Consider the following 12,876-nt stretch of genomic DNA (forward strand, 5'->3'; position numbering starts at 1 on the left):
AAATATTTTCAACCATCTGAAATGTGTCATTAAATGTTTCATGAATTATTTTTGCTAACTTACGCAATAACTGTCAAATTGAGTGAACACAGTTGAGTTCTAGTCATTTGGTGAGACTATTTTTTCCGAGTTTGCATAGCACTGATATAGCTTAAGGGTATGCGATATTATCCAAATAAAATATGACCATTTTTAAATGAACCATATACGCGAAAAAAGGGTTTTTGGATCTATTTTAATTTAAGGTATGAAATAAGAAATCTAAGCAACTTAAAACACACAACCAACAAAATCGTTAACCATCTTGTTGATTAGTGAATGTAAATCAATATTCCACTAAGACGCTCAAAATGTTTGTTTTGAAAATGAAAAAAAAATGTAGTTTTTATACCAAGTAACCCACTAATGAATTAAACGTTCCAAAATTAGACAATCCCATCTTATTTGATCCTTTAAAATAATATAGTCATTTCTAAAGCCCCATAATGAGATGTCAATCAATTCGTTTCAACTCGGAAAATAAATTTCAAAATTACAATTGAAAGAAATCTTTATAAAAGACAAATTATTTACTTTTGAGCCACTCTAATAAGCAGTAAAGTTAATTTCTATTTTTATAACCAACATAGGAATTCAGCGCACAAAAATGTCTTTAAAAAAATTTTAAACCTTCACAACAAAATAATTATTTTTGAGCCACCCTAATGTATAATGATTTTTTTTTTGTAAATGTTAATATCAAAAACGATTTAGCACACGAAAATTAATACACACAAATTTTAAGAACGATCTAGAAAAAAAAAATATTTTTGATACACCCTAATGAATAGTAAATATTCATTTTTGAAATGTTTTAATATCCAAAACGAATTCAGCGTACCAAAATTACATAAAAACGTCCTATATGGACCGATACGGAAAAGTTTGGACTTTAGTCCACCTTTTGTTCTAAGTCGTGCCACTGTGCTGCGTGGTAGAGCGATATGTGTGAACACAAAAAAATCTCTTAATTCTCGAGAGCGTGTTCTCTCGCTTTCGGTGGGAATGAGAAAATGAGCTAAAATCGAGAGCAGTAAGGAAGCCTGGTTTCCAGTAAATCGACGGATGAATTGCTGTAGATCCCATCAAGATTACAGATAGGGGAAGATGGGGTAAAACGCACCACCTAAGGAAATATGCTCATAACTAAGCTATAGAACATCAATTGCGAGAATTTAATTAATGATATCGTTTAGCCAACATTTTCCTCTGTAATCAAACTCATAACGCGATGCAAAACATTCAAAAACATGAAAACAATTCAATTCTTCAAAATCAATAAAAATCACCTTTTGAAAAATAAGCGGGGCAAAACGCTCCTGTGCGGGGGCAAAATGCACCACAACAACGGGGCATAATGCCCTACAACAACGCACAGTGGCACGACTTAGAACAAAAGGTGGACTAAAGTCCAAACTTTTCCGTATCGGTCCATATAGGACGTTTTTATGTAATTTTGGTACGCTGAATTCGTTTTGGATATTAAAACATTTCAAAAATGAATATTTACTATTCATTAGGGTGTATCAAAAATATTTTTTTTTTCTAGATCGTTCTTAAAATTTGTGTGTATTAATTTTCGTGTGCTAAATCGTTTTTGATATTAACATTTACAAAAAAAAAATCATTATACATTAGGGTGGCTCAAAAATAATTATTTTGTTGTGAAGGTTTAAAATTTTTTTAAAGACATTTTTGTGCGCTGAATTCCTATGTTGGTTATAAAAATAGAAATTAACTTTACTGCTTATTAGAGTGGCTCAAAAGTAAATAATTTGTCTTTTATAAAGATTTCTTTGAATTGTAATTTTGAAATTTATTTTCCGAGTTGAAACGAATTGATTGACATCTCATTATGGGGCTTTAGAAATGACTATATTATTTTAAAGGATCAAATAAGATGGGATTGTCTAATTTTGGAACGTTTAATTCATTAGTGGGTTACTTGGTATAAAAACTACATTTTTTTTTCATTTTCAAAACAAACATTTTGAGCGTCTTAGTGGAATATTGATTTACATTCACTAATCAACAAGATGGTTAACGATTTTGTTGGTTGTGTGTTTTAAGTTGCTTAGATTTCTTATTTCATACCTTAAATTAAAATAGATCCAAAAACCCTTTTTTCGCGTATATGGTTCATTTAAAAATGGTCATATTTTATTTGGATAATATCGCATACCCTTAAGCTATATCAGTGCTATGCAAACTCGGAAAAAATAGTCTCACCAAATGACTAGAACTCAACTGTGTTCACTCAATTTGACAGTTATTGCGTAAGTTAGCAAAAATAATTCATGAAACATTTAATGACACATTTCAGATGGTTGAAAATATTTACTGAATTTTAAACATTCTTAATTCCTTTACAACTTAAAAACCATACTTCCCACTCGGCTCCTTACTCTTGATCCCTAGTAAAACCCTTGTAGATCATGCTCTAAATGCTATTTGAAAGTTGTGCATAAATTAGTTTCATTATGCTAGTCATAAAGTGAATATTTAAATTAAATATCAGTAATAACCATGCGTCTCCATCCACAGTTTTTTCAAATTTTGACTGCTTATCGCAAGTTTTCGCAAAACTAGCATAGGCTCATTTTAAAGAGAAAATGAAAAGCTTTCAAATGAGTATAGTGTGATCGCGGGCATTCACGGGCGTCGTTGTTGTTATCGCTTTAGAAGTTCGAATTCAATAAAAATTCATGACAAACAATTATCTAAAAACTAACTAAACCAACTAGTGACTTATTTTTGGCGATTTTACGATGTAATTTTATCACACGGATAATTTTGGTGAAGTAATGCAATTCATAAAATCAACCGTTTCTTTGAAAAACGAGAATAACCGTATATAGTTCCTATAGTCAAATAATGCAAAAAACACTTGAGTTATGCCCTTCAAAAAGCTGTCAAAAATTCATTTTGCATTCAAAACACCTAAAATCTCGCGAAAATGTCTCCGATGGCTCAGCTGATACGAGAAAAATACTAGTGAGAATATCGCATAACCTTCATATATGGACTTAAGTCCGGGCTCGTACCACTGTGCGCAGGGGGGATGGTAAAGTATTAATTCTCGCCCAATTCAAGAGGGAGTGTTCATCATCAGATGCTCAGTTACAGAAAGAGAATGTTTGAAAAAATGCCAATAAAATAAGATGGTCTCAAAAACAACAGAATGGCGATATTTTATATCAAATGAGTGCTTTATTTAGGCTTTGCATATTCAAACCAGCCATTTATATGTACACACTAAGCAAACCCAAACTTGTTCGGTAATTTCATTTGACGATTTGCACAGTAATATTTAACAGAGATCAGCAATTGATTTAAAAAATTGCGAAAGTGTTCATTTTTCAGCGACTTTGGTAGTTAATTAATTAAATAACGAATAATTTGCTGCTAAAACCCGGAATATTTTCAATTGAATTTATTATTACTATGCAGTAAAAAACTGACTTGTTCGGCAAAAAGTTAAACATCCTAGAATCTCGTCAAAAACTTACAAATCATGTACAACAAACCATCTGCCATTTTCGGAGAAAAACATTAACACGACGTGTTTGAACATTGCGAATACTTCTTAGTCTTTCTTAAAACAATGAATTTTCAACAAAAACCAGGAAAAAATCATTTATAGTGAAATTTTTCTGGACGTCATTATGTTTGAGGTGTTGACTTGGGCAATTTTACACATGACGATTTTGTATAAAGGATTTGACTCGCAAGTGTGATAATTAGAAGCCTGATAGTGCAAGGAAGTGTAGCTTCAATCGCGAAAATGTGGAAATAATTCGGCTTTATTGATAATTATTGATAATTTTTGCGAACAAGCGATTTTTTTGATAATGAGAATGTTTTGTGTTAAGAAATCCCGGGCTAAAATTCGTAATCAAGTTCAAGAAATGTAATATTTCTTTCGATCATCTTTTAATTTTCTGTGCAACCATTAAAAAGCTGGTAAATTAACTTCCACTACCAATTCGTCAAATTTAATGATCAAACAAGTCAGCAATCCCCATCTGAAAATTTGCTGAGTATTTTTCACGATTGAGTAAAAAGAGAATATTGCGGAGAGTTGGTAACAGAATTGGTTTACTAAATTGACTATCAAAACCCAAGTAAAATTTTCCATTACTCAATAATTCAAACTAAGTGTGTAATCTCTGCGTAGAGCAAATTAATAGACACGTTAGGACCCTTTTAACATGTATTTGAGAATGATTTGAAGACAACGTTGGTTTTATTTTTGCAATGATTGGATTAAGGTAGAATATTGGTGTTTAAACGCAACGAAAATATAATTCGAGTGCTCTAATTTTCACCCTGCCATTTGCGACAATGTGATGAAGAAAGATGGCAGACGCCGATTAAGTAAAGGTTTCAAATGAGTAGGGTTATAATATAATTACGATGAAATTTTGCGTCTCAATATCCTTTAAGGGATTAAAAAACTGGTTAGAACTCAGAAAATCGGAAAAAAATAGATATTCTTAAAGTGCATGCTTTTGAAAATATCTGTGCAAAATTTCATCCAGATCGAACCATTAAATTTTTAATCACAGCCGTTTGCAGCGCGCTGGTTCTTCCACAAATGAAGTAAGCACAAAACTTTAAACGCAATCATCTCGGAATGAAGTTTTTTGAAAAGTACCGTTGCGGTGAACGTGATGTCTCAAAAGCTTCCAAAACAGATCCGATTTACATAAACTTTGTTTTGAATTGTTTGTATTTACATTCTCGTGTACTTGAACGGTTGCTTTTTCATCTAAAAATTTTCGATTCTTAGCAATAAATTTTTGTTTAAAATTTTTAACACGGAAGAACTCAATTTTTTGGTCAATATGTTTTTTTGTAAGATAATAAATTTCTTTTAGGAAACCGATCCAATTAAGTACACCACAATACATTTCTCTTCAATAATCTTTAGTTTTTGATTTTCCGTTGAGCGGTTCGGCTTGGAGAGCATTCACCACAAACATTTGCCAAAAAACATGCTTTGGGGGATGCACCATAACTCCGACAACCTTCAATATATTTTTTAATTCAACTTGTGTTTTCTATCTTCGGTAGTGCTGTTTCAAATAGTTTCAAATTTGCATAAAAAACTTAAAAAAAATCACGAACTTAGCTCACTTTTTCGCCACTTATATGTAACCCCTTAAATCAGTCTAATTGGCATTTTAGTGGTTACACCACCTTAGAATTTTTAAAACGTCGAATTTTTATTTATTAGTCTAAAATGCGTTTTAGGATGTTAAAAATTATATCCCAAAAAATGAAAGACGAATACGATATATAAATGCTCAAATTATCAGTTCTTCCGCAATGCCTCTTGTGTTAACCTCATACCCACTTTTTCGAGTTGGCCGGAAATGCAACTCGAACAAATGGCTTTTGATCGTTTTGAAATTTTCACAGCATATTCGAAATGATTTCTCCAGCAACGTGCGTAGGATTTTAATTTCATATTGCTTAATTTTTGTTAAATTAACAATTTGTTTCGATTTTAATGGTATTTTCGGCGTTTTTCACTTAATAGTGCGCCATTTCGAAAAAAAGCCAAATATCGAAAAAATCCTACGTAAGTCGTGCATAAGGAATAAAAAAAATCATTTTTTTGACTCTAGGTTTAAAATTACGCAAGATAGTTTTCAGGCCGTGGACCTCTACCTAAAAAACTCGCATAGGGGGGAAATGCTGCACAGATGCCATCTTGTGATAAAATTACTAGAAAAAAATATTTTTCTGATTCAATACATATGTTATAAATCCCTTTTAACAATATTTCAACTCATCCCTTTATTGTGCCAAGAAAAAATCCGAAATATGCTGAACTGGGAGCTGCCAATTCAATCATCTTTACTATTCCCAGAAGGTAAAACATGGATACTTATCATGAAAGCCGAGTGAAATATTCGAACACTGATGTGAAGTGAACTAAATTTGGTTCCCCTGAGGGTAAAGAGGAAACTATTTTATTCTCATCTGCCAACTGAGCAATTTATCTCCGTTGCTCCACCAGACTATGATGAGCTAAAAGCAGAGCATCTAATAAAGGTTTGCTCTGTCATAAGCAAGAGGATTCAGCAATGAGAGGATGTGGTTTCTCTCTGCTCTCCTAGTCACTGGGCAAAAAATGCGCACCAAAATAAAACTCATGTTATATGGGGGTAAAATATTTCTCTATCTCTTCGTTGCAAAGATGAGTAAAATGAAGCCTGCTGGAAACTGCCTTTAGATAGTCACTTGATTTCCTTCGGGATGTAACCAATATTCTTCCAGTGTAAACTTAGCCTGCACCTATTTCAATTTTTTCACAGCCATACTGTGCTAACTTTGCATTTTATAATTAAACCGCGTACACAAAAGACCTCGATATATTAAAAACACTTTTAAGCACATTTCAAACATATGCTGAACAGTTATTTGTCAAATTTTGAAATTCGAAGCACTTTTCAGGAGCACATTAGTTTTATTCCGAAATAATTGCAAGCATTTTTAAAAACAAAAATATTTCGTGCACTGAAAGCCATTCGATGAAGAAAATAACAAAACAAATTTTTGTTTTCCTAATTAGTTGATTTCAACAGAAAAATGAATAACGTAACTAAATTTTCTCCTAATTTCGAGAGATTCTCAAATAATAGTTATTGAAAATTATTATTGATTTTGATTCAAGACGCACATCATACGAAATGACAGCAAGTAGCTAAGATGCACACCTTACTGAAATACATCAAGGTAGCGACAGCAACTATGTTCATACACGCTGGGCATAACGGTTAAGCACGTGGGTAGTTGTCTCAGCTTGGAAAGCTTGTTTTATCCTGGACGCAACTACCTGAACCAGTACACAAAAAAAAACAGAAATTCAACTGACCTCATTTTGGTTTTACCTAGTTTTTCTTTAAAAACATTTCAATAAAGGGATGATTTTTATTGACATTTTTACATGTGCACTGAAAATTGAAAGTATTGTCGAAAATTGTCAAAACCATTCTATTTCGGATTTAGTCGATTATATAGTAACATTTCAATTATTAACCAATGTAATATGCAATATGATAATTATTTTTCATCGTTTGAGATTCCAAACTAGATGTGGAATAAGTATGAAGTTTTTTTTTGTAGTGCTGGATAGTGTTTGACTAAATTGAAAAAAAATATACCTTTATTCTAAAATTCAAATCAATCAATTTCCAACAATCCTTAAATACCTTTGGCTATTTCGTCTCATTTAAGATTGCAGTTTATAAAAAGATAACATTATGAGAAACATAACTCTGTATTATATTTACGTGTGAATTACTGACATACGGAATTTTTCAACAATTTAATTCCATACCTTTCATCCGTCGGTCGGTGAAACAAAACGTTTGAAATATCCTATGTTGTATTTTACGATGAAGCAGTTTAGTTCAACAATGAGATTAGTTGAATTCTAGTCGTTTGTGTCCCGGCTGAAAAGGTAGTGTAACGGCATATGCAATTGTGTCTGGACTAAAACAAGCGTTAGAAGCTGAGACAAGCGTTTCAAGCTTTAGCTCATGTAGCTTTTCAAGTTTTGTGCTTTAGCTTTTTAAGTTTTGTGCTAGGATGAAACGTTCGTGTCCAGACTGAAACTGACAGCATCAAACCAACAACGTTGGATTATTGTTTTCAACAAAAATTTAGTTCGCCCAAATATTAACTAGACGAAACCAAAAACTCAACTAATTTTTTAGTTGAAATTGTGATGAATCGGTTTTCCGTGTGGGAATATTTGAACAATAATAATTTAAAACGATCTCACCGACATAGTTGGCCAAATTTGACGAGTGCGAAATTGCGGTGATCCGAATCCAGACTAGCCAATTATTCCGCATGAGAAGCTCTTGGTACTGCCACCTACAACAAAATCCGTTTGCAAGAGCAAACATACTGCTGACGCTGTTCTAAATAGTTTAGAGCCGTTTCCGGAAAAACCTTCTGCCCTTCCAATGCTGCTTGACTACACATGTTGAATATAAACCACCTGGAATAATCATTTCTTCCAGAGCGCAATTTTCACCTACGATTTCTCTTCTTTTCATCAAATTTTTTTCAACACGACGGTTTTATTCACAATATCCTTTCTAGCATTTTGATTTCTACGAGAATGTTCCACTGTTCGAACAAAATTAAAAGGGAAACAATTTTGGATGTTATTGGAATTTTTTTACGAGAGCAAAAAAATCGCGTCTAATTTGTACCTATGGCTACTGCGATCTGAACTCTACCGCTTGAGGTTTACCGTCCATAAAATCAGCGTTATCTAGAATTTTTATTGAACAATTACTGTTTTCGACTAGCGACTTTTTACAATTACAACTACAGTATTTGCAGCAATTTTCGACTCAGTTTTATAGTAATGTTTGAAAAGGGACTCATGAGTCCCTTTCGTGCCTAACAACTAAAAAATCATTTAATCCGGGATTAAATTAGCACCAGTTAGACATTTCTAGAGAAAATTTAGAATAGGACGTAAGTAATAATGAGAGATTCTCTTTGGGGTCTTTCTCTTCTGTTCATTACTCGGCCATTTCAACATTTACTACTCTACTCTTTGCATAATATTCTAGTAAAAACCGTCAGCTTTCGATATGTACTGGAAAATTTGTGCAAAGTGTTGTAAAGACGTCGTAATAAACGAAAGAGAAAGTAAACAAAGAGAGGCTCTCAATGTTACTTACGTCCTATTGAAAATTTTCTCTAGATTTAATCTAAACTGACGAACAATTTCTGTGGATTTAGCGTCTAACTGGCCCAAAGTTGGTGATAGTTGCTTACGAGACGAATTCAACACACCAAATTCAATTTTTTTAAACTTTTTTGGAGATCTTCCTACTTGCGGTGTAAAGCCATTAAAATTCGAGCATACAGCGTTTGGACTACGAGACCGATACGTTGCTTCCTGTACCACCAGCGCATTTTGAAAATTGTGATTTGGAAAGAGCGCATTCATAATATAGAGCTGAGTTCTTTTAGGTTTTAAAAAAATATATTTTTCTCCCGATAAACACTATCGACGAAAGCCATATACAGTAGCATATCCCGAAAGTTCCGTAACTGGTTCCATACTGGATAAAAGCATCCAGAAACCTTTCTTAGGATCTTGCTTATTATCAAAAGTGAAAACGCAACTCTGAAAACGTAGAAACATAATTAATATCAGAGGTAAACACTGGTAGAAAAAAATTTAAAACGTACCGTCAACGATCCGTAGATATGGAAGTACGTTAGCTCTTCATTCATCACTGGATTAACTTCGAAGGAGAAAGTTAGTGTCATGTTAACCGGTTCCTCGACAGGGCCCTTTTTGGCGTGCAATACGTACAGCTCCTGATCACCTACGAGTGAGTTTTTGAATGCGTTTTACTTTTTACTCTTTACTACTCTGTAAATTCCAACCTTGCTCTCGGGCTCCATTCCCCAGGTTGCAGGCTGAATAAACACTCGCAGTGCTTGAGGTAAGTATCAGAAAATAAATCAGGAGCTTCATTGCGATATAGAAAAAAAATATATTTTTGCAAATCTCAATCAGACCACTTAGCTACGGGTTGTCTACTCGAATAATGCTTTCATTGGACTGCCGACGTTCAAATAAAAGCCATTTGTCAAATATTACTCACCGTGTAGCGATACGATATGAATGACAGGCTTTTGATCGATCAGTGATTGTCATACTACTCCGGTCTTTAAGTATCATACCAAGATAGAAGATGTGTTAAAATACATATGGCCATGTTCCGTAATGGAAGGTAGGACCAAGAGTTTGATTTGTATCGGGCAATGTGTCTGGGAAAATCCCACACCGATAACAATCAATCTTTTTCAACAACTAAGCGGAAGCAGATTAGTTCCGAATAGACTCCCCGCACAATATTTTTCAATCCAATAGAATCTTGCATCGTTACTATTTAAGAGGTTCATACATCTTCCGGCGAAGTAGGTCGCTTCTTAAGGTTGGACAGAGAATGGTCAAAAATCGAAAACGAAAAAAGCAGTTTTTTTCAACACCGTGTGTTAGATCTTCATAAAAATTAATCAGCTTATGTATTTTTTTTTGAAAATCTAACACGCGGTATGGAAAAAACTGCTTTTTTCGTTTTCGAATTTTGCTCTTTCTCTGTTCAACCTTAACGAACATTCGACTGGTCAGTGCTCGTTTCACGTTCCGACAATTTATTTCCTATCAATTTTACCTTCTGGCAGCCGGCCCATGTAGGTCTTTATCAAAAAAAACAATTTCCTATAATATCCAAGCACGGTCAAGAAATCAACTTGGCACCCGAACCGGGCTGCGATAAATTTTCCTCGCTTCGATAGTTATGCGGGCTCTGGAGCGTGTGGGTTGCTTTAATCGATTTTCGGAGGGTTTTTTACGCTGTCGTGCCGAACGAAAAAGCGGTCTCGCTAGGAGCAGGAACAGGTCGGATATCAGTTGTTTTTTTTTTGTTCGATCCTGTCGTGGGAAGAAAACTTCCAGTTATCGAAATATAAAGCGGTAGGTTATTTTATACACGCTACGTGCATTGAAAATCTGAAGTTATAATTCATTATTGGTGCAACCTTTCCGACAAGAAGAAAAGATCGAAGGGTTACCGTCGGGGCACTGACTTGTTTGTTTGTTGTCGTTCCATTGTTGTTTGGGTATGCAGGAAAGTTTGTCAGGTCGACCTACTTACAGATTTACTACGTAGGGCCGATTTCTTCACCCTCGCTTAACGTTTAAGGCAGGTTTAAACGCACTGGTAAACCTGGTTGAAAAGTTAAGCTAGGGTGAAGAAATCGACCCTTGGTGAATTTCGTTTGGATCAAATATCTGTATTGGTCAGTCGTAATTGCTTTGCTTAATACGGCCAACCCACTCAAACACAACAATGCGTATTTTACGCTCATATTCCATCGCTGTCGTGCTATCTTATAACAAACGCCATTTTGGGGTTAATATGTCATACTACTTGCCAAAAAAATCTCTAGAACGTTGCGTTCTCAGAATTTTTAAATTCTGCTCAATTACTGAGATATAGTGTGAAACGTGATATGGAATTGAGAGTTTTTGGCTTTACATCACTGTAGCTTGAAATTGGCTCAAGTTATATTAAGGTTTTGGATGTTTTTTTCGGTGTATAAATGTCTGAGAATTTTCAAGATTCCTTGACCTTTAAAATTCATCTCACCCATTGTTTCTAGACCAAATTAAGCCGAAAATATGAATGACGCTGCTACAAAAGATCAAATATTGAACAAACTTTTCAAGTGACCTAGTATATATTGTAGATCTACTCAAATGCAACTCAAAACCACGTTTGGCCGGTTTAACATACCCCCAGAATCTTGATTTATTGCAAAAAAAATCTTTTTTTGGGGCTTTCTGCTGCGCTGCCATTTTTCAGATTTTCATTTAGTATTTCTGTAAAGAATAAAAATAAACCTTTTCAACGGTATGCTATATGATGCTGTTTTGTACGAATTAATGTGTAATTTTTGGACAACAATATAAAAAATGCTAATTTTTTTAAATTTTTTCATGAAAAGCTTGCAAATGGTTCAATATTTTTGCAAAGGCGCGTTCTTATTCTAATTACAACTTGAAAGAACATTTAATTCCGCTTCCAACAATATTTTGATCATCAAAATCGATCGAGGAATAGCGGAGTTATTCGATTTTGCCTAAATTAGGAATTGTCACCCCCCCTTAGGGCGCGTTTACGTAAAGCATGCATAAAATGCACGTATTGAGTTTTCGTGGAAATTGACCATTTTTGAACCGGGTTTTTAATGGAATCGTTAGCAGGATATATTTAAATAAGATTTATATAACATTTCTAGATATTTATGGCACAAACTATTGAAAAAGTTAATTTTAAATTTTCAGCAATAATTGGTTAAATGCAAGCATGTAACGCATAACGTATCCTTAAATCTTGGCAGCCCTGTTGATGTTTCGTGCAGTTTACTGGAAAATTGGCAACAAAGAGGATGTCAATTTCAGTAGAATGTTTTTATTTTCATCTTAGAGGTTAGGTTTAGGTTCCTTTGGCTTTCTCTTTTGCATTCATTTTAATTTTGTTGATGCAGTTTGGAAGAGTCCTGATCCGCAAAGTTCGTTAGGTTAAGGTTGGTGGTGGTTATTCGGGGTATAAATTATTTCTACGATCCATATAAGCCAGTGTGTTTGTGTTATTCCCTACGGAAAACGGCTGGGTTCTTGGTTCAACTCAGCAGTTTTTAGCTGTGGGATTACGTTGATTCCGCCGTTTTTTTTTCAACCAAAGCCGGTCCGGTGGTCTTAGCTGTTGGGCAGCGTAGAGTATCCCGTGTTCCAATAGGCGGCGACGCGGATGGCCCAGGGGATGTGTATTTATTTCCGCATGTTTTGGATGGATTAATGCATTTGATAATTTATTGCAATAGTTCATCTAGATAGATATTAAACCACTAAACACCTCCAGTGTGTTGCGAATTGGTGAACGAGCATAGTCCTGCATAATTCCACAGTTTCATTGTTCCTTAGATGGTTTGTAAAAAAAAATCGTTTTTTTATTACAGAGCCGTTATAACGGATACAGAATAGGAAGATTACAACCGGTATACGCTCCTTACTCAATGGCTGTAGCGATAGCTGCTGCTTCTGACGAAAAAACTGAACGGACCGATAGAGCGAGTCTAGTTCCCTTCCCACTCACAGGTCGCATCTCTGTAACTAGGAATATATGTTATGATTGAAATACTTTCAACTGGTCAGCCTGAACAAGATTGGAAATCGTTCCGACTTTGACGACGCGCGGTAGTGAGGTATCTGATTTA

The 12,876-nt window shown here is 34.4% G+C and overlaps 3 protein-coding genes across 5 annotated transcripts in view; 1 reads left to right on the forward strand and 2 right to left on the reverse strand.

Annotated features, from left to right (window-relative positions):
• LOC131677187 (serine-rich adhesin for platelets) overlaps positions 1-12,876 on the forward strand; it is a 945,885-nt gene that overhangs the window by 280,486 nt on the left and 652,523 nt on the right. The gene's annotated exons all lie outside the window — the stretch shown is intronic.
• The window catches only part of LOC131677189 (tubby-related protein 4), a 99,579-nt gene that overhangs the window by 48,889 nt on the left and 37,814 nt on the right, over positions 1-12,876 (reverse strand). The gene's annotated exons all lie outside the window — the stretch shown is intronic.
• On the reverse strand, positions 7,806-9,713 carry LOC131677212 (uncharacterized). Its single transcript, XM_058956920.1, has 3 exons — positions 9,475-9,713; positions 9,274-9,413; positions 7,806-9,208 (listed from the first exon to the last, which is right to left on the reverse strand). The coding sequence occupies exons 1-3, from the start codon at positions 9,563-9,565 to the stop codon at positions 9,086-9,088; spliced, it is 354 nt and encodes a 117-aa protein (XP_058812903.1). The 5' UTR covers positions 9,566-9,713; the 3' UTR covers positions 7,806-9,085.

The sequence above is a fragment of the Topomyia yanbarensis genome, chromosome 1 (assembly GCF_030247195.1).
Source record: "Topomyia yanbarensis strain Yona2022 chromosome 1, ASM3024719v1, whole genome shotgun sequence".
NCBI lineage: Eukaryota > Metazoa > Arthropoda > Insecta > Diptera > Culicidae > Topomyia > Topomyia yanbarensis.

What these genes read in the sequence shown, in the direction of transcription:
- LOC131677212 (XM_058956920.1), bottom strand. Translation starts at nt 9,565, where the DNA reads ATGAAGCTCCTGATTTATTTTCTGATACTTACCTCAAGCACTGCGAGT. An exon ending in GAATGGAGCCCGAGAGCAAG is followed by an intron (nt 9,414 to 9,474) that starts GTTGGAATTTAC and finishes ACTCACTCGTAG; the next exon opens with GTGATCAGGAGCTGTACGTA. An exon ending in ATATCTACGGATCGTTGACG is followed by an intron (nt 9,209 to 9,273) that starts GTACGTTTTAAA and finishes CTACGTTTTCAG; the next exon opens with AGTTGCGTTTTCACTTTTGA.